The sequence below is a fragment of the Nansenia antarctica genome (genome assembly GCF_963989245.1).
Source record: "Nansenia antarctica genome assembly, chromosome: 6".
Classification (NCBI taxonomy): Eukaryota; Metazoa; Chordata; class Actinopteri; order Argentiniformes; family Microstomatidae; genus Nansenia; species Nansenia antarctica.
In genome coordinates, this window is record NC_137676.1 from 37286912 (window position 1) to 37308525 (window position 21614).

A 21614-nucleotide genomic window follows, 5' to 3' on the forward strand; every position below is an offset into this window, starting at 1 on the left:
CCAGACAGTTAGCTGTCATCTCTCCTGTTTCATATCAAGGTTGTAAAATATACTGCGGTTCTTTAAATAACTTACCTCCTTGAGACCTACTGTAGACAGACACATGCTGTGTATCAGAACGCTGAGGAATACAGAAGAATACAATACTACCTTCACATACCGTATTTTTGCACATTGCTCATACCTCTTTGATATAGCCTCTTTATGCATCTGTACATTACATACTGTACATAATCAACCTTAACTATACAAAGCTCATAACTGTATATAGCTCTAAACTACCGTACTTGCCATACTGTCCCTATCACTATCATAGTCATGTTTTTATTATCATGTTTTTATTGAATCACTATTTGCACTTCTGGTTGGATGCTGAACTGCATTTCATTGTCTGGTATACTTGTACTCTGCAATGACAATAAAGTTGAATCTAATCTAATACCTTAAAAACAAACGTTTGAACCAACCCTCTTATTGCAGTTCTCAATGATTCATCAAAGCATATACAGAGCATTATGTTTTTCAAAAAGACAGATGCGGATGTACAGTATCACACCATGACCATGTATGATGCCATACTTCCTCATCTCCTAAAGGCATGCATAGTATGATGTCATACTTCCTCCTCTCCTAAAGGCATGCATAGTATGATGTCATATGTACACAATCCATAGTAGAACATTGGTACATGTACTGTACACACAACAGAAGGTACACTGTACCAATATATAAAACCTGGGTATTCACACAGATATAGCATGTATGATAGTTATACGCTGTGACAGCTACAGTAGCATGACACTGCGGTATCACAATGCCAAAGCGACAGCTAGCTTGACGAAGGTGAGTAATCTGGCGTGGCCTTATTGAATTGAAGCAGTATTGTGTTGTCTCTACAGCTTTTGGGACTGTGGTCTAAAATGGCTGCTAGACCATGCAACCTATGGCTGTGGTACAGTATACCTGACACAAGGTGTCTGGTGGGAGGGAGCCGAGTCCATATGACAGCAGAAAATGCATTGTTCATAGCCTGAATACAACAAAGCTTCCCTTTGGGGGACATTAAAGCTATTCCATTCTATTCTTCTTAAGTTACCAGGTAAATGCCATGACGAGTTGATTTTGTTGTCACAAAAATGTTATTTGTTTTAATCAGTGGATTCAGTAAGAGACTTGAAACGCTGCTATCTATGCAACACATTACAGTGCTGTTGCTGCTGCATGTGGAATGGACACGGTTTACGCAGGCAGACAGGCAGACACTAGTATGGTTCACAGTGTAGCACACATACAGTGCTGCTTCATGCAGACACACCCACTTGGGTTCAGCATACAGCCATTCGCAAACCAGAGCTCATTTCAACAGGCGATGCTGAATTGACATTGACAATTAACATTAGATGTTGTACCAGTATATATGTCAATCACATCAAAAGGCACCCCCCACACACACACAAGCAACAGACTAACAAACCAATACACAAATATATCAGTATACTGTATAAATCGAGAGACAATCCTTGATAACACACATGCACACACACACGCGCACGCACGCACACACACACACACACACACACACACACACACACACACACACACACACACACACACACACACACAAATCATCTAACAGACTGTGCATACAGACTGACAATGGTATGCTTTGAGATGCATTGCCTCTCTTTACAAAGCCGGCAACAATTCCTTATCAAAGACTAAACATGGTGTACAATGGCGTTTATAAGCATTATAAGCAATTATGCACAATATTGAAATTATGGAAGGAGGAACACTATTCCTAATGGCAAATATTCAATGCACACCACTGTCATGAATAACTGTAATTGAAAACATATACATATTTTACATCCATTGTCACAACGTGTTCACTTTTATAGGAACATTGTTACCATAGATTCCCCCCCCTGTATGAATTAAAATATGCTTCATAAATCATTGACATACACAGTTCTTCACTAGCCCACTGCACACATCACCCAGACAGATGAATATGGGTGCATGCTCCAACATCTCGTCGACGCATTACTACAAGCACATAAGCATCCTCCACTGCGGCTATGTTGGCCAATGAGATCATTAATTGCGCTATTTTTCCAATGAAATAGGTTATAATTAAAAAGCAATGGACTAATAGGTTATGGCAAATAATGACATTGACTTACCCCGGAGCACACTGGTTTTATCCATGTACATAGCGCAGCAAAACACAAATCCAGTCATTAAAAAACCGAACGGGGGACAGAATCCCCCAATCGCACACACGACGAAATAAGAATAACCAAAGCACAGTTTAAGGCTATTATTCCTAAAGCAAACCTGGTTATTTGATCACCCGAGGACGCGTGTGCTAGACTGAAAAAAAACGATCTAGGTTGAAATAATATGTAGGTTAAATGAGCTAGATAAGGCGAGAGGGATTGCCCCCATCAACGCGCCGGGCAGACGGACAGCAGCATCCTCAGTAGACTGGGTCAGAAGCAGCGAGGATGACAGCACCGACCGGACCAATGTTCTTCTCGTTGAACTGGTTAACATGACATCCCTGACAGTTTTTACGAACGTACGGCATTTGAAACGATTAAAAGCACCACGGTCGATGAAGACAATTGTATAAAAAAAACTGAGAACATCAACGGATTAGATAAATCTTACGCGGCCCCCCACCCCTCTCCGCTCCGTCTGTGCGTAAATAACGGTCGCCCAGTTTAACATGTGGAATCACATGCGATATGACCCCCAACCTTCCCCCCCTCTTCTTCAAACAGTCCTGTCTCGCTTTCTGCATCCAAACCCGCATCCTCTATCTCCATCTCAGTTTCCTTGACAACAAATTAAGGGATATCTATTTGGTTTAATAATATCGGCATAGATAATTGTGTCGAATTTTTTTCCACGCTAGAAAAATTTGAATATGGGTCAAATGTCTTTACATTTTTACATTTTCTCCATATATCAATGGAAAATGACACTAAACATGCAATATTGCAATATATGTAATATTGCTTTGTTAATGTGGGCTTATGGATAAAAAAAAACTGTTCAAGCCTTCAAATATCAAGTCTATTTGGACATTATATTGACGCCAGTACAGTTCCACAAGGTTTCTGACAGACACAATCAATACTGCATGCTGCATGGAGTTCTGTTGGGGGACTCAACTGTCCTGATTTCAACATATAGACAAGGCGGGACATGCCGCAGATAATGATTACCACACCATAATATGAAACATAATAAAGAATAGAAAAAGACATGTTTGTCAAGCTCCAGTTGTGTTGTAATATAGAAGAGATGAAAATAAATACTATTGAGACGCACAGTGTGTTCTCAAACGGTCCATATTTCATCAATCATAAGAGTCTGTATTCTAAAAGGCATGAATCAGTTACATTTAGCTTTTCAATTCAAGGGGAATAAATCTGGACTGGTAGATGACTACTACCTGCTTATCTATTGATATATTCTAATATCCTTTGCATTCAAAAATCTCACATACCAAAATAACATGGAAGAACAGAAGCCTACAGATTCCTGTAAACCTGATGACACCATGAGTGGTGTGCAGAGCAGAGAGTGATGACATCACAATGCCTCAGCCACCCAGATGGGCTTCTCACAGGATTAACCAGCGCTGGTGTTAAAACAGAGGTTGACCTCTCAAAGAGGAACTGCATTGTAAACAGTACAACAATAATGTCCCCTCTATGTATGAGCCACACAAAGCCTGATATCTGAAATATGCCGGGTGTTTTTTATTTGGGGCTATCAAACCAGCTGATGGAGAACCTATACAGTCTATTCTATAGCCTAGAATGTTTTCATCAATGAAACTGGGCTTGAATGTAAGGCATGTAGCTACAATTTATATTATGTTGAGAACTATACTGCTTTGTACAATGTTGCCAGTGTAGGCCTACAGTATCTTTACTGGCATAGTACATCCTCCATATTGTGATAGTTAGAGTGAAAGGCAATGCCTAGCACTCTACAAATGTTTGCATCAAGGGAGTTGGGCTTTCATGACTGTATAAAGGCTAGGGCAACGGTATGTGTGTTATGTATGTAGCTGCTACTGTTATACTATATAAAGATATATTGTATGGTATTGTATGTTATATATATATATATATATATATATATATATATATATATATATATATTACCTTCATGGTACTGTCTGTCTGCATACTGTCATAGTAGTAACAGATCAGTATTAGAGAATAGCCACCTCCTCCTCCTCCACCTCCTCCTCGTCTTTGGCCAGCGTTTGGTCACCCCTGCTGGGGGTGCTGAGAAGCTCTCCCCTCCAGCCCTGGCTCCGGTAGCCGGCACTAAATGGAGAGATTTACCCTCTGATTTCCCATGAGAGAGGGCCATCTGCCCACTGTCACCAGCTCCATTAGGGTGTCTCACGTGCGAGTACGCGTCGACAATGGGACGTACAGCACCCATGCTAAGTGCTGAGGTTGAATGACAAAGACACACTCATTTACACCTACTACTGTAAACAGTACACACACACAAATGCAAACCGATACCCCCTGAGTGCATGTGCACGTGCACGTGCACACAGACACAGACACAGACACACACACACACACACACACACACACAGAAACACACACGCACACACACTAGGAAGTGAGTTAAACTGTAACCAGGATTCCTGAAAAAATAAGGTTTAGAAACAGTGATCACAAAGACATTTTGTCTCTCTATTTGAATCAGGAACTGAGGACAAACCCACAATCCACAAATCAAATACTATGATCTCATGCCTGTGTTATGTAAAACAAGCCTGCCCATTCTATTGGGTATTGATCCCTGGTGTCAGACAGCTCACCATGAGATGAAGGCTACCAGGGACTGACCTCTAACCTGTGAATACATTACATTGTCTACTCTGTTCCCTTCCCCCTATCCACCCAACACACATTAACCAATCACCAAAATGAATTTGAAAAAAAAAATCTACAGTTACTACACAATATCATCACATGTGGAAAAAAAAAATCATGTTTTCACATATCTGCTCCCTTCCCCCCATCCAGGCATCCACCCAGCTTCCATAAACTAGACCTACACCCATGGTCAATTAAAAAAGATTACAATCAACAGATCTCTCCAAACAACACATTTATTGTAATCCCAGCACTACTGTTAGACAGGCATATTGTTCAGCTCTCCCTCTAGTTAGCTGAATGGTGAATCTTCTGCTTGCTCCGGCAGTACGGGTGAAATGATGAGACTGACACAATTCGGTTTGATTTCCTTCTTCCTCTATTAAACAGATTGTAAAACTGACAAAACACAAAACAGTTGTGTTACATATAAAACAGTTACATATAAACCAAACAGTGAACGAACTAACAGAAAGGATTTAACAAACTACACAATCATTCAGAGCTCAACTTACCAACTCCCATCTCTCTCTATAACTGACCTTTCGTTTCCCGTCACCCAGAACACACTCATTAAGCCCGCCCCCATTTCTATCTAACCAATCACTCCACTCATGCATACTTTTAACCAATCACAATCAACAAATAAAATAACCCCCAAATGAACCCTCCCATGGATTAGCCAAACACCTCCCACTTGGTCCATTGGTCCTTTATAACTAAATGGACCACAACTTTCCCTCTCTTCAATACAGTCATTTTTACTGCTCCTCCACGGGAAACAGCACGACCACCCGCCTGACGTCTCGGTCGAGCGTTGGGAAGAGATCGCGGCCTTCGCTCCTTCTTCGTCCTGAAGCCCCCAGGCTGGCTTAGGCAAGCCCTCACTCTTACGTCCCGAACCAACCCCTTTTCGTCTGGCCTCGCTTCCACCACCCGCCCCAGGCGGAATTGCCCCCTTAGGGCATTTTGGTCAGCCAACCAGACCACGTCTCCCACGGCCACATTTCGGGCTTCTCTGTGCCACTTGGTGCGGATGAGAAGTCCGGGCCCAGCTAGTTGACTCCACTGTCGGCAAAACCGTCCCACTTCTTCCTGGACGCCGAGGCTAACTCCGCTTCTTGTCTCCCTCAGGCGAGTAGCCTCCCACTTTGCGTCTTCTGGAGCCCTCCTGCAAAACAACCACTGCCTAACAGCTCGCCGGACCCACCCAACTACCCGAATGAGCCTGCCTATTTCACTGAAGCGTTCTGGCTCAATCAGGTCCATGAGAGCAGCGCCCCAAAGCCTCTCCCTCTCATGCTCGAGGTCCCTGGAACTCCCAACCGGTGTGGATGTCCCCTTCGCATTTGCTTCCTCCTCAATGGCGCATTTCGGGTCGAGCCCCTTCCTCGCCTGAGCGCGTGTTACAGTTGCAGTGAACGCTTTCCGTTGCAGCATGCTCACGCTGTCTCGAGCACTTACAGCCACTCCCCTGGATGTTTCTTCGCTCAGCTGATCAGCCAGCACCAACACCTCTGACTCTGGCTCCACATTGGCCCTCGTTTCTGCAGGCTGGCCCTCTTTGCTCCTCCCACTTTGACCCGACTGGATCCGTGGTTCCGGAGCGAAACCTCCAGCGTTGAGCGTCCTCTCGATTCCCTCCGTGATGCTCCTCAGCTCTCTCCTGTCGCCATGAGACGCTAGAATGTCGTCTACATAGGTGTCCTCCTCAAGCGCTCTCCGCTCTTCTTTTAGGTGGGCGACCTCTGGCAGCCTTGCCGTCTTCCTCATGGCCAGCTGGGCGATGCATCCGGCTGGCTTGTCCCCGATGTAGACGCGGGTAATTGCGTAGGTTTTGATCTTCTTTTCCTCTGCGAGAGTCATCTCTTTCCCGCCCGGCTGACAATTTCCGCAGCGACACCCTCCGCAGCGACACCCTCCGCACTTTGGCTCGCACGCGGCGCTGATGCTATCCCAGCTCCACCACTCGAGGACCTCTTTGCTGCTTGCAGCTGTTCTCCCGGTCTTTTCATGACCTTGCGGCTTCTGGTCTCCATCCTCTTCTTTTGCGCTGGGCGTCTTGCAGGGGATCTCCTCAAATCTTACTGCCTCCGTTTTCAGAGAACGTGCAAAGTGCGTCTGGGAGTTGTGTGCGGATCTTTCCCAACTTTCAAACAGGTCTGGATGCGTTCCTCCCACGGTCTTCCCCAGAGGCCCGTCCCACAGCACTAAGTCTCCCGTCCCTCTTCTCCACCGTGGAGCGAGTCGTCCCTCTCGGTGGCTGATCAAGAGCTCGATTTCCTTAGGTCGGACCAGCTCTTTCTTCTCGACCCCAGGGAAGAACTTACACAGTCGCTCTGGACTGATGACCTTGTCTGCACGAGCGATTGTGTCGAGCCCGTAGCATACCATCTCGTGGGGACTCCATCTGTTGTTGCTCCACGCCCTGACCTTTAGCAGGTATTTGTTAGTCTTGACCCTGACCTTCATTCCACCGACCCCCTGCACAGTCAGTGTTACTTGCCTCCGCTCCAGTTGGAGCCGATCGGCGGCCCGGTTGGTGATATAATTTGTGTCGGAGGCGAGGTCTATGAGGGTTCCCAGGGCATTTCCTGCTTCTGTTTTGACTATCAATGTCATCATTAGTACTGGATGTTCCTCTGGCCCATTCTCCGCGAAGAGACCCCCGCCTTCTGCGCCCGTGCTCAGCGTCATCGAAGCCTTACTGGTGAATGCGTTCACCCTCCTTTCCTGTTCAGGGTTGAGTCCCAAAGAGTCCAGGACTTCCCGTTGCTCATCAGAGAACCCTGGCCCTGTCTTCTTTCCCTCATTCCACTTGGGACACAGAAGGTAGTGATGACTCGCCCCTCCTTCATTCTGCTTGCACATTCTGCACAGGTACCGGTTACTACACTCCCCGTCGGCGCTGTGCATGCCCAAACATTTCTGACAGGCTTTGCTTTGCCTTGCTATGGCTCGTTTCTCTGCCAGACTGACACTCTTGAACTTTTGGCAGAAGAATATTTTGCCACCGTGCTGATCGCTTCCACAGATGTCACACTCTTCTCTTCTTTCCGAGTTTCTGCCCGTGACTCTGGTTTCACCTCGATGTTCTTCCTCTTCTTCATCTACCGGTGAGTCTTTCTCCGTGGCCCTCGTGAATGCCCTCTTCTCCCATCTGACTGGCCTCTCCGGTGTTCCCCCAGAGGTTTCTGTGGAGCCTCGGATTCGCGCCATCCTTTCGAGGATTACTTCCTGCCTTTTCAGAAACAGAAGAAGAGCATCGAATTGCTTGTCTGGGGTGACTTGGTTTTCGGGTTCGGTTACAAAGGTAAACCAGCCTTCCTGCACGCGATCTGGCAGTTTGCTCTCGATGGCCTTAATTACAAGTGGGTTCTTCATAGCGCCCACTTCTCCTAAGTCAGTCAGGTCCATGAGGGCTCTTTCCACTGCCTGAATAAGGTCGATCGCTTTCCTCGGCTGGTTTCCTTTTACCGCTGGTATTCTTTCCAATTCCTCAATAATTTGCAGCGCGATGGTTGCCTTGTCTCCAAACCGATTCTCCAAGGCTTTGAATACGTCCTCCGCTGAGCGGTAGCTCGAGAGTTTTAGCTCCTCGAAAACCCTTCGGTCTATGCTCTCGAGGAGGTGGAGTTTCTTCACCTCTGGTGATCCCGATGGGTCTCCCTGCTGCTGCAGGCTTTCCCAATCTTTCCGCCAGCGATGAAAATCTCTCATACACCCGCTGAACACGGGCAGCCTTGTTGGAGGGAGTTTGATCTTGGGGATGGCTCCAGTGCGGTTGCCTCCATATGTGGCGCTCTCCAGCCCTGCCTTCCGGTCCTGTTCCCATGCTTCCCGCTGAGCCTCCAGTAGTTTGGCGCGCTCTTGAGCGGCTATTTCTGCTGCCTTCCACTCAATCACGGCCGCCTTCTGCCTTGCCTCAGCGATCTCTTCTTCGGCCCCCAATTTCACCTTCGCTGTCTCCTTCTCAAACTCGGCCACGCTATCAGCTGACTTCAGTCTTGCCTCAGCGGCTTTCCTTTCCAGCTTGGCAATAGCTTCTTTATTTTCTCTATTTGTCGCTCGATCTTTGGCCTCTTCTTCGGCGAGAGCGTCGGCCCTTTTCCTCTCATCTTCGGCGAGAGCGTCGGCCCTTTTCCTCTCATCTTCGGCGAGAGCGTCGGCCCTTTTCCTCTCATCTTCGGCGAGAGCGTCGGCCCTTTCTCTATTTGTCGCTCGATCTTTGGCCTCTTCTTCGGCGAGAACGTCGGCCCTTTTCCTCTCATCTTCGGCGAGAGCGCCGGCCCTTTTCCTCTCATCTTCGGCGAGAGCGTCGGTGGCCATTTGCTTTGCTGCGGCGGCCTTGTCGGCCATTTTGTCAGTATTCTCCTTCTCAATTCTTCCAAATTCAGTCACATACTTTTCCCAAAGTTCATCCCTTTTGTCCTCCAGCTCCTCTAGTGACTTTCTCGTGTTGCACGCCTCAACTACTGGGATCCACTCTCCCCAGCTTGATAGCAGACTTCGCGCTTTGATGATGAGGTTCTCTGTGAGTGTGCTTCGTTCTTTACAAACGTCGTGGGTTGCCTCTTCTAGACTGATCCTCTTCGCGCCTTCGTGACTCCGTTCTGCTCGTCTAATTGTGGATGAAAGTTCGATTCCCGCGAACCTTGTCCACATGTTGGCCTTTAAGACGTGACCGACCTGTTCAACCTTCTGAGCTCTCTCCTCAGCGGCATTGGTGATGTCTTGAAGAAGCTGACTGTTACCTGTCTCAGGTTCCTGACTTGCCTTGGCCTGCAAACCTTCCTCATAATTGTCGTCTGCAGAGTTTAGGTCTTTCGCGTTTGACAGGAGCGCTATCCACTCGCGTTTCATGTCATCTTCGCCCATCAATGCCACTGACCTGATGATGTGGCGATATCCTCTCTCAAAAGTGACTGCCAACTTTTCCCTTTCGGTCTTTAGTGCCTCCATTCTGCCTGTGACTCAGAAATAACTTGTGTGTACCTGTTTCGTCTTTCTATCTTATATCTTCAGCCCTCTCTGACTCCCTGAGCTGATTTGCGCTGGTCCCTGCACTTCCTTAACTAGTCTTCGGCAGCGGAACCAGGTTCACCGTGGGGTCATCCCAGGGATACTGCTAAAATAAAATAATAAAGTGGGAGAGGATTTTCCTCCCCCCGACGACTTAATACCCAGGTACACACAAACCTATTTTAATGCAAACAGTCAATAGAGTCACAGAGAAGAGTGCTGGGTGTGGGTAGCTCTCTGGGTAGCTGCTATTAGCTCGCAATTCCTTTCTTGGTGGGTCTTGTAGGTTAGCCTAGCTGGCTGTGGATTCTTGCAGTTGGGTTAACAAGTTGAAGCTAGCCGTGGATTGTTTCACTCCTTGCCTGCCTAGCTAGCTGTAGCTTTGAGTGCTATAAGCTCTACCGCGTGCCTGCTGCTCTATTGCGACAACAGGGCTAACGCTAGCTTAGTTGGCTAATGCTACGCTGGCTAGCAAGTGGCTAGTTAGCTACAGTTGCGGGCGCCACGCTCCGTTGCCGGCCTAGTTAGCTGTAGCCTTGAGTGCTATAAGCTCTACCGCGTGCCTGCTGCGCTAATGCGACAACAGGGCTAACGCTAGCTTAGTTTGCTAATGCTACGCTGGCTAGCAAGTGGCTAGTTAGCTACAGTTGCGGGCGCCACGGCTCCGTTGCCGGCCTAGTTAGCTGTAGCTTTGAGTGCTATAAGCTCTACCGCGTGCCTGCTGCGCTATTGCAACAACAGGGCTAACGCTAGCTTAGTTGGCTACTCTACGCTAGCTAGCAAGTGGCTAGTTAGCTACAGTTGCGGGCGCCGCGGCTCCATTGCCGGCTGGCGGCTGCGTCACTAACCTGACCAGGCTTTAGCTTGCTCTTATCTCCGGTGAATGGATCCTTGTCCTCCCGGAGCTTCTGTTGCGTCCAACCGTGCTTGTATTTCCTTAGCTAACTGACGGTCCGTCCTCCTGCGGTCGTCAGCGGGTGTTTTACAATTGTTCAGCTCTCCCTCTAGTTAGCTGAATGGTGAATCTTCTGCTTGCTCCGGCAGTACGGGTGAAATGATGAGACTGACACAATTCGGTTTGATTTCCTTCTTCCTCTATTAAACAGATTGTAAAACTGACAAAACACAAAACAGTTGTGTTACATATAAAACAGTTACATATAAACCAAACAGTGAACGAACTAACAGAAAGGATTTAACAAACTACACAATCATTCAGAGCTCAACTTACCAACTCCCATCTCTCTCTATAACTGACCTTTCGTTTCCCGTCACCCAGAACACACTCATTAAGCCCGCCCCCATTTCTATCTAACCAATCACTCCACTCATGCATACTTTTAACCAATCACAATCAACAAATAAAATAACCCCCAAATGAACCCTCCCATGGATTAGCCAAACACATATAATGTTTCCTTTAAAAAACAGGCAATGCCCTCTTAACAACGCAGGTATGTTTTCAGGAGAAGGATTCCGTTCTGGGGCAGTGTCGACTGAGGGGAGCCAAGGTCTTGGAAGGGTCGTCGGTTTTCAATGTTTGGAGCTCAGCTGTTTTGGGCCGTGTCGAGATGACGATAGTCCCAGTGGTGGTGAGCTTGTTTCACGCTCTCTCTCCCAGCTGTCTGCTCCAACACATTCATGGGAGGGTTACACCGGGCTAGGCCCTGGGCTGGGGCCATTTTTAGGCCCAATAACAAAGCTCGACTTGCAGCTTTGTGAAAAACACTTTGTGAAAAACACAGCCAACTTAAACACATATGAACTGCTATTACAAAATGCTTTTCAAAGAGAAAGAAAAATGCCCGTAATGTTTCGATAAGGGCATTTTTCTTTCTCTATAAAAAGCATTTTGTAATGTAAGGGCATGTTCAAATGTCAAGCTAGATGAGTCACATGCATAGCTGAAGCAAAACAATCTAAAACAGGAAATACTGTTTACGTCTGGTCAAATGATAAGAATCAGAACCCACAGGCAGTACTTACAATAGAGGGCATTATCAGACTGTCCATTGTAAGATTATAAAATTGGGGTTAGTGGTGCCTGTGTGTGTGATAGCCCAATCTGAACCTCTGGTATCTCAAAACCCCTCAAATGAACTGAGCCAGAACTAACCACTCCCCACTGAGAGAGAGAGAGAGGGGGGGGGGGGCAGAGGAAGGAAGAGAGTTCAAAACAGGGTGAGAGACAGCAACAGCCAGACCAGGAAATAAGAGTCACAGTACAGTGATGCTGTTCAGTCTGGTGAATGCAGGTTGGAAAGTTTCCAAGTAGAAGCATTGATGCTCTCTCTCTCTCTCTCCCTCTCTTTCAACATTGCGATTTCTCAAGAGGTTTCAGATGCCCATCAGCTGTGAATAGGGGGACACATCTAGGTCCTGTCATTGTGCTCTTGTCTATTCTGGTCCTATGGGGTATGCCGATAGGAATGTGACTGCTTTGTTGAAGGGACAAAGGATTGGAATGTAAGTCCAGCTATCTTTGACTTCCAGAGGGCAAAGGCAAGGGTGGGTATATAAATAAGATATATCTCAGATATACTGTAATGGTAAATGGACTGCACTTATATAGCGCCTTTTTTGCTGCTCCAAAGCTGCTTCAAAGCCCTTTACAACGACCTCTCATTCACCCATTCACACACCAATGGCGGCAAGCTGCCATGCAAGGCGCTGGCCCGCTCACTGTGAGCAATTTGGGGTTCAGTGTCTTGCCCAAGGACACTTCGACATGTGGCCAGCCGGGGCTCGAACCACCGATCTGCCAACCTTGTGATCATTAGACGGCGGCTCTACCTCCTGCGCCACAGCCGCCCTATACTATCGTTTGTGCTATATCTGTACGTTTTATATAGAATCTAATCTATTATTTGGGTTTAATTCTCAGACCGTTTACAACTGTCACAGGAAGCACAACTCTCTCTTCCTCTCAAGACATCCATTAATAAAAGTTACAACCATGAGGTAGTGTAGTCTTAAGTTCAAAATATATAATAGAGCTGAGCTGGGGTGCGTACCCAAAAAACTGCAGAGACACTTAGCTGAAGTGAAGTAGGTTGAGTGCATGTACTGTATGTAAGCAGAAAAGCAGGCTTTTCTTTGCTTTCAAGCAGTCATTCCTTGATATATCAACACTTGAGGCCCGGCCTATACCAACATTTCGGCTGGGCATTTTGTCAAGGAAAAGCAACCATACAATAGACATGGTTTTGAAAGGATCAATGTCAAAATACCGTTAAATACAGTACTGGATGTGAGGTTGACGACGACCCATTGATATCATTCCCGCTGTCGCCTCGTAAACCCACCTCAATGTCACTCACATGCTGAGGAATGTCAATAAAACAAGAAAGACATCAGAGAGAGTATTACCATAAGCTTATCCTATCAATGGTCTGTGGGGACTAGGATGTGGTTAAAGGAGTCACATGCTGTCTTTTCCCCCTGCCTGCTCTTATTACATTTTCTGCAGTGGAAACGAAGGTTCTTGAGTAGGCAGTTTTTTTTTCTTCCTCCGAGCTCCTTCTCTCTCTGTCTCTCGTTCAGGACGACGGTTCAGAATCCGACGTATCTCTGGTAATTCTAAGCTCTATCCCTTGAGTTTTTTTTTCTACCGTCCTCCTCTCGTAGAGTGATTAAGAACCCTCCTGGCTTCCCTCAGTAGGTTAAAGCTAACTCCCCGATCCCACTTTAGTGATTAAAGCCTCCTCGCTCTCCCTCTCTCTCCTGCCACGTTGTCTGTGGTTCCCTGTGGCATAGCATCCACGCACACACACACTAACACACAGACACACACACACACACACTAAAATACACACACACACACACACAGAAATAGTCAAACACACACTCTCTCTCTCTCTCTCTCTCCTGACACACTGACACACTCTCCTCCCTGACTGCTTTCCCTGCAGCTGCAGCTGGAGATAGCATTGGAACAGCAGCACACAGACTAATCCACAGTGTGCACTGTGCACTGGATGATATACACACACACACACACGCACACACACACACACACACACATAGTACCTGGACTCACGTGAAGCTCTTCAAGCTTTTTGACTGCTTTATGAATACCATAATCAGGGTACAAATAGAATCATTTCTGCATGTGACTTCAAAATAGTGTCAAATCTGAACACCCAGAGGCTTTCCTCCCTGACTTGAAGTAGAACACCTCAGCTCTCTAGATTCACAGAGAGCTGCCTAGATTGTCCTTTTGCATTTCTAACGGCCTAGATACCCACATCTTAATGAGCCAATTGTCTAACCTAATGCCAAGACAGTTTATATCAAGACAATGATTCTTTTTGTGAACCCCCTTGCAGAGGAGGATAACAACTGCAAAGAAACCGCATTCCCCCTGATTGAATTAGGCAGTGCGTTTAAATGAATCTAATAAAAGGTAGAACATGGTGGAAGGACTGTTAACAGAAGGCCATGGGGGAGGGGGGGGGGGGGTCTTACAGTACAGAGCTTACAGGCTTACAGTACCAGGACCCACTCCTCCCTATCTATCTCCTTAGAGTACCATCACATCCATATGACACAGAGTGACTGTGTAAAATCTCTGCTAGGCAATCATGACACATCATATTGACTTAAGCTTGTGATGATACACACGGGTCGGGTGTGCTGGTGGTGGGGCAGGCCGGGTGTGTGGGCTGGCTGGGGGTATGGGGGTCACTGCTGTGTGCTGGTAAACTGGAGGTAGTCGCTCTATGAGTAGAGGGCTGCAAGGGAATTTTCCTGGATGGTTCCAGGTTTTTTCGCCCTTACTTGCTTGCGTGTTCTGTCATCTGGTAGTTTTAAATGTCCATCTTAGTTGTTGCTTTATCTTCTCTGCTCTCTGTGAAGCGCATTGGGTTACATTTTGTGAGAAATGCGCTATACAAATAAAACTTGATTTGATTTGATTTGATTACACACACACACACACATGGATTTAACCTGCAACTAACCATGCTAGCACTGAGACATTCCTCAGGTTCCCTGCGGAGAGGGGCCGCACGTCACACCGCCATGTTAGGGCCAGGGAGGGTGACAACATGTCAGGAGGAGGAGGAGGACAGACCACTATGAAGAGGGGTCTGGGGATGAAAGCTGGAACGTTCCGATATAGAAATATATCATGTAGAAAAGTGCCGCCCACTCTTGACATACAGTAATTGAGGAAGCAATATCTGGGAGGATGGAATCTCCAGGAGAGGGATCTGGGGAAGAGGGCTGTCTTCAATGGAGCCAGGGGTCGTTGTGGAAAGTTGAGATTTATGTAGAAAAGACTTGCCTCTCGGACAAGGAATCAGCCAGGTTTTTTATTATCTGGAAAGTTCCGTGTGTGGCCTAGGAGTCACAATCAGAGGCATCTCTCTTCCTAACAGGCTGCTTAGGGTTACTATTTATACCCACATCAGCAAGCTGTGTGACCGAGCCTGTCGTCACGCTGCCCTGAGAGCTGATGTGTGGCTGATGTGTCTATCCATGACACACACAGTACACACACACACACACACACACACACACACACACACACATATATACAGTACACTTACACAGTACACGGTACACAGTACACACACACACACACACACACACACACACACACACACACACACACACACACACACACACACTCAAGTACCATTAGATATTCCCCTCAGCTGTGAGCGACACACATCATTATTTTTCCATTTGAAGTTGCTTGAGATGACATATGGAGTGGTCTTCATGGAATCCTAAGAGCCCTAGCTCACTTTATCAATTCAGCTGCACTCCAATGTGAGAATTTAGCTGTTGACAATGCAACCAGCATCTACACACGAAGCTTAGTTGAAACCATGTTTGTTTAATACTAATATCACAGTGTCATGACCATGCTATTACAGTATTGAGAATAATTTACGAGCATTTGTGCTGTGTGGTGACATAGAGGTCATGTTTTGAATCTGTTGGATATCCCAAAAGATTACGACTCATTAAGAAGTTATGATGAATACTCTACGATGGAATGAAATGAATTCAATCAGCATCCTCTTAAGTTTAACTTTCATCCCTACGCCCACACACATCATCATTCCTGATCTCTGACACACACACACACACACACACACACACACACACACACACACACACACACACACACACACCAACAGTATGGAAACAGCCACTTCTATGTAATCTAATCTCTCTACCAGATGGCTTTTATGTGAGAATGGGGGCGTTCATAAACTTCTTAAAGGGTATGTCTGCCGAGTTAAAGGCATAGCCACGGTTCCATTGTTTAAGGGATGAGGTCAGCAATACAGGGGAAATATTGTGTGTAAAGCAACTGTTTCTAGGTTGGTTTGTGGTTGACATGTGACAAAGCACAGACAGACACATACCAAACAACAGCGGGCCTGAAATCATGCAACTACAGATCTGTCTCACTTACCCAGAAATAGAAGCACCACACGGATGCATTGTATTGTGATTGACCTCGGGGTGAAGGATGCGACATAGTTATATTCCCAGCACTTGGTTACTCAGCACAGCGTGGGATAGGATATCCATTGTTATGCAGTTTGAAGCCATCTCAGGCCCCTGTGCTGTGCAACTAGGCTGTCGAACCGAGAGGCTGAGCTAGTGCAAGGGTTAGGGCTATCATAGAGCTCAACACAAGCCAGAGGTGGTATATGGAGTCATATCTCCATCATTGCTGTGACTTACTTCAGCAATCAAGTGTGTGGGTCTGACTAGAATGTTGGGGTGACGGGTCATGACCTGTTTCCCCAGCTGGGATGTAGGTATGTAGGTATAGATGTATGTAGGCATGAAGGTATAAGATAGTTTGAAGGCTAGGTGTCCTATCTGGCTGTGGACATCAGCATCATCATCACCATCATCATCATCATCATCATCACTACAATCTATACAGCCAAGTAGTATAAATCATACAATTTACAAAACCCATACGTTCACACACTTGCCAAAAGACAGACGTATCTATTTCTTTAGTATGAGATGTTATGATCCAAGATTACCTATCAAAGTCATGAAATGTGAAATCATGGATTGTGGGAATAAATACATGAGTGTCACAATCCTTCCCGCCCTCAAAAACCTCTTTAGACAAGCATGGAAATGTCACTAAATATTGCTTATTACTTATTTATTACACAATAAATAAAAAATAAAAAATACTGTGGCAATTCCTTCTCAGCTTCTCTTAAGGACATCCTCTCATAGTGCTATATGAGAACAGCCACAGTGGAAGTGGCAGGAATAATTCATTCAAAGCGGCGTGTTTATAATTATTTAACACTCCTTATGGTCATGACCCTCTAAGCTGGGACTGTAATTGCAAGGAGCAGTGAGAAGTGACAAGGACTGAAATGTATAGCTATCAGAAATCACGACAGTGCCTTTACTGTATTATGACCAGTATTACCAGTGGAATAAGCTACTGATTTGTAAAAAGGCGCTGTTTGTTTTTGTCTGAAGCGATGAACATCGACCAAAGGTCGAGGGGGGGGGGGCTTTGCTCTCGTTTAGGCCAACACAGACGCTTAACACCCATAACATTAGTTTAAGACACACACACGTCAGCACCCCCCCATCTGTGCCACTAGCCTTACTAAAATTCAAAAATTATTAGGAATGACGTTAATTTTGCGAATCCCACTTTAATATATCAAAGGAGGATTACACTTTATTTCATGAGCACCAAATATGATCCTCTAGTCTATAATGGTAATTCAGTGCATTCCCCTCATACTAAGCCATAAAAAATATATATAGCCCATTTAACAGCATGTTATTGTTTTTAAATGGCCAGCTTTGACCCCCTGCTGTCTTGCATGGTATCTTGTGTGGAGATCTCTTGCTCTATACATTTGTTTTGTCTTGGTGATTGTATGCAATGTAGTGGCAATGTCCTGGACACACACTGAGCCGAGTTCATGATATTGAAGATTCTCTTTCGTCCTGGCTCAGCCATTGTCAGGGAAAGCAGCTTCTAGGCTACTACAAATATGTGTACCAGATCATCCATGGAGTCTTTCACTGCTTGCATGGATGGATGTAGGCTCTCTCTGTTTCACTACCATCTCCAAAGCCAATCCCCAGGACAGAACAGATACACCTCATTGCGGTCCTCCCTCATCTTGGGCTTAATTGGAATTCACAGTATAGTGCTTGAGTAAATACGCAAAAACTGACAGACACACATTGGGAATACGCTCACTGGCACACATCTGAATGCAAACATGGCTATGCCACACTAACCCTAACCCTAACACAAGGCATGATTGAGTCCTGTTAAAACAACACTGCTCCATGCTTCTGCTGGTAGCTTGCCTTATCTAAATGAAGGCCTACAGTTGATGAAATAGGAGCCTGTGTGACATGTTTAGAAATGACCTCCTGTTTCAGGCACACTAGCTAGTTATCTACCTCATCGGATCTCGTTCCCTCTCTCTACCTATTGTTTTCTGTGGCCTAACAGTTGTTGTGTTGCTCTTTAAGTTGCATATGACTTGAAATATGGTGATAACAGTCAATGTACTGAATGGGTGTCTTTATAGGCCGTATATGGTTTTCATTGTATTGTGATGTTATCTTGTGTGTGTGTGTGTGTGTGTGTGTGTGTGTGTGTGTGTGTGTGTGTGTGTGTGTGTGTGTGTGTGTGTTATTAACAATGTTATGGGTATTAATTAAGCCATCATAAGTTTCTAAGAGAGAAAGAAGAGAGAGAAAGTGTGTGTGTGTGTGTGTGTGTGTGTGTGTGTGTGTGTGTGTGTGTGTGTGTGTGTGTGTGTGTGTGAGTGTGTGTGAGAGAGAGAGAGGTAGGTTCTCTCTCTTTAAGGTGTTGAATTATGACATCAAGTAAGGACATTTCAAGGTTTGGGTATGGCCATGCACACTAACAATCCATCACATACTAATATAATTTTCACTCTGAGGATACCACGAGCTGCTGATTGATTGCCCTGTCTTCATCGTGCACAAGACTCAGTTTTCAACCTCAATTCATGATCCCAATTCAGTGACATTCACTGGTCTTGAGTCCCCAATCAACTGTAGCCTACAGCAACATTCTCAGTAAAAGTGTCTGGTATTGTCATGTAACGGTGCAAAAAAACAAAAAACAAACTCACCTATTCTGCGCAGTGGCGGTTGAGGATTTGGCACTGACCCGCTACTGATGTGGTAGGAGAACCGCATGGTTTTGAACTGGCTGGAGAAGGAGTCCGGTGTCTCTGGGGGCATCGGGGGGCTATAGCTCACTAACGCGCTCTTTGGTCGATTCAGCTGCATAGCTGGTCACAGTTACACAGGCATAGCCTACGAGACGGGATGTGGTGTGTGCTATCTCCGTGGGGAATGAAGAGATTGTGAATTAAAATAGATTCCAGGTTATCATATGGGGATAAATCCTCAAAAGTCTGAATATTCGACGTGGTCGACCACCAAGCGCCCTGTCCCCGAAAGTTGTCCCTTGATGTGTCCCCTTGTCGTCCCGCACAGAGCTCCGGACTGCGAGGGCCAATCTGTCCTCTGACCTGCAGCCCGCGGCGAGTGGACGCTCAAGATGAAGTAGGCTAGTATATGAGTGGAAATCCGATCAAAAATATATATAAACGACGTAAAAAGCCATCAAATTGCTATGAACATTTTTTTCCAATGTATTTACCAACAAAAGAAAAATAGCAGGCTCCAATTTATTTAATTGCAAAATAGCCTGCAATGAAAAGTCTCTACCTCCAACTGAATCTACTGTCAGGGTTGTAAATCCATGGATCTGGGAATTATGCAGAGAGGGGATGACAATAAATCCTCATTGAAATCGGCCACATTGTTCAATCCGAGATTAGCGCATTGTTTCCCCAACATCCGAAATTCTAAAAGAAGGCAACAATGTATCTTCTTCACAACTGTGACAAAGTCTCTAAAAACGGAGCCCACGCTACAACTGACATCCTGATCAAATCCCATGCGCTTTTCCGTTCGAAGCGAACTTTTCCTATGTTTACCTGTGTGCTAGAGACATGTTTAAACGACCATGCTGCTAAAATAACACGGATTACAGATAACGTTCACAGTCGAAAAGTGATCGGTCGTCTCCGTTCGCATCGTTCCCCCTTCTATTCTTCACTTTTTCCTCCTCATTTCCTCTCCAAACGTTAATCCCGAAATATGCAAACTCAGCTTCTTCACCCAGAATTCAAACTGTTCTTCAAACTCTTCATTTGACATTGTTTAAGCAACTGACAATTAAACCCTTTCATTTCTTTAGGGTTCACTATTTTGTCATCAATTCCATGTCAGTTTGTCTTAGCCAACGGTCCCCGCCGGTTGGTGGATATTCAGTCTTTGTGTGAAACTTTCGACAACGCCGTCAAACTGCAATTCCTAAATTTGTTGAACTAAACCCCCTCCTTCTCTCCCCCTTTTCTCTGCTCCTGTGTGCGTTATTCCGTCGACATATGAAACCAGTCTCAGCCCCCCTCCTCCGCCATCTCTCTTCTTCCCAAAGTCTGTTTCTCATTTAGTCTTGACTCTTTTTTGAGCCTGAAATCTGATGCAAAGCAAAACGTTGTGAAGATTCCTAGATTCACCCCCCCCCCCCCCCAATGCAGTTGACTGCCATTGCATTATGTCTACCTTTTTATAATATGAATGAGAATAAATAGGCCTATTACATTGTTAATCAAGAGTGATCAGACAGTTGGCAGGGGTCACTGACTGCCTCCTCAGATTTGACCTAGATATTCCAACAGTTGGGCTAGTGGTGAGAATGGTCCCTGAAGTCAACTCAAGACTATTGACTTAGACCTAGCAGTACGAAGGACTGGTCAGTTTTCTGGGAGAGATGTAGGTCTGCTAACACTTCCTTTGCTTTACAGTAGTCTTAGGTTTATGACAAGATGTTATTTCACAATGGGCACTCTGTGGTAAACTTAGACATGGGCTGTTTATTTTACCAATATACGTCAACAAGGACAACATCCTCATTGTCAGCATATTTCTTGAACTTTAGAACTTCATTACTATTTTAGGAAAAATGCATCTGCAAACTTTTAGGGTGGTGGTGGGGGGGACTGACCGATTCCCCTCATTGGAATTTCCTGTAGGCCTACTGGCCTAGTACGTGTTTATATTCACTAGGGGTTGAGCAGGTTAGTCATTGAGATTTCCAGCTGCAGACTTTGGAGGACATTTATTTGTAAGGATAAGGACTTGTGGTTGCACCCTTGGGCGCTATGATCCATGCCATTGGTAGCAAAAGGGTTCTGGCAGTGCAAGCCTGGGGGTTTTCTCATTGGATTGTAACATATTAGAATGTTGTAGACATACAGTAAATGTCATGTATAGAGCCAGTTCTCGTCGTAGGAGTAGTCCTGTTCAACACAAAACAATCTGAAGGTTCTGGAACTTTGCACCTACTTAAATACCCGTGGCCCATGGTATTTAGAGGTTGTTATGGTTTGTGGGTATATGCCATGTGGTCTTTGTAAATGGTGGAACAGTCCCTGAATGTGGTTTGATTCTCCATGATAACTCTTCGTAATTGTGTGTGTGTGTATGAGTGTGAGTGTGAGTGTGTGTCACCCATGAAAACGTTTTTTAAGTAAAAAACAATTGTTCAGAACATCTGGGTCAATTAGGCCTAAAAGCTGCAGAAGC

General features: G+C 45.6%; 1 protein-coding gene across 1 annotated transcript in view; it reads right to left on the minus strand.

The window, feature by feature from the left end:
• Window positions 1-19375, minus strand: part of fgd1 (FYVE, RhoGEF and PH domain containing 1) — a 42190-nt gene extending 22815 nt beyond the window's left edge. The window contains exon 1 of the mRNA XM_080534133.1: window positions 19085-19375. Coding sequence (XP_080390259.1) covers window positions 19085-19244 — 160 coding nt within the window. The 5' untranslated portion in view covers window positions 19245-19375. The remainder of the gene's footprint in view (window positions 1-19084) is intronic.
• Window positions 19376-21614: the final 2239 nt, after the last annotated feature.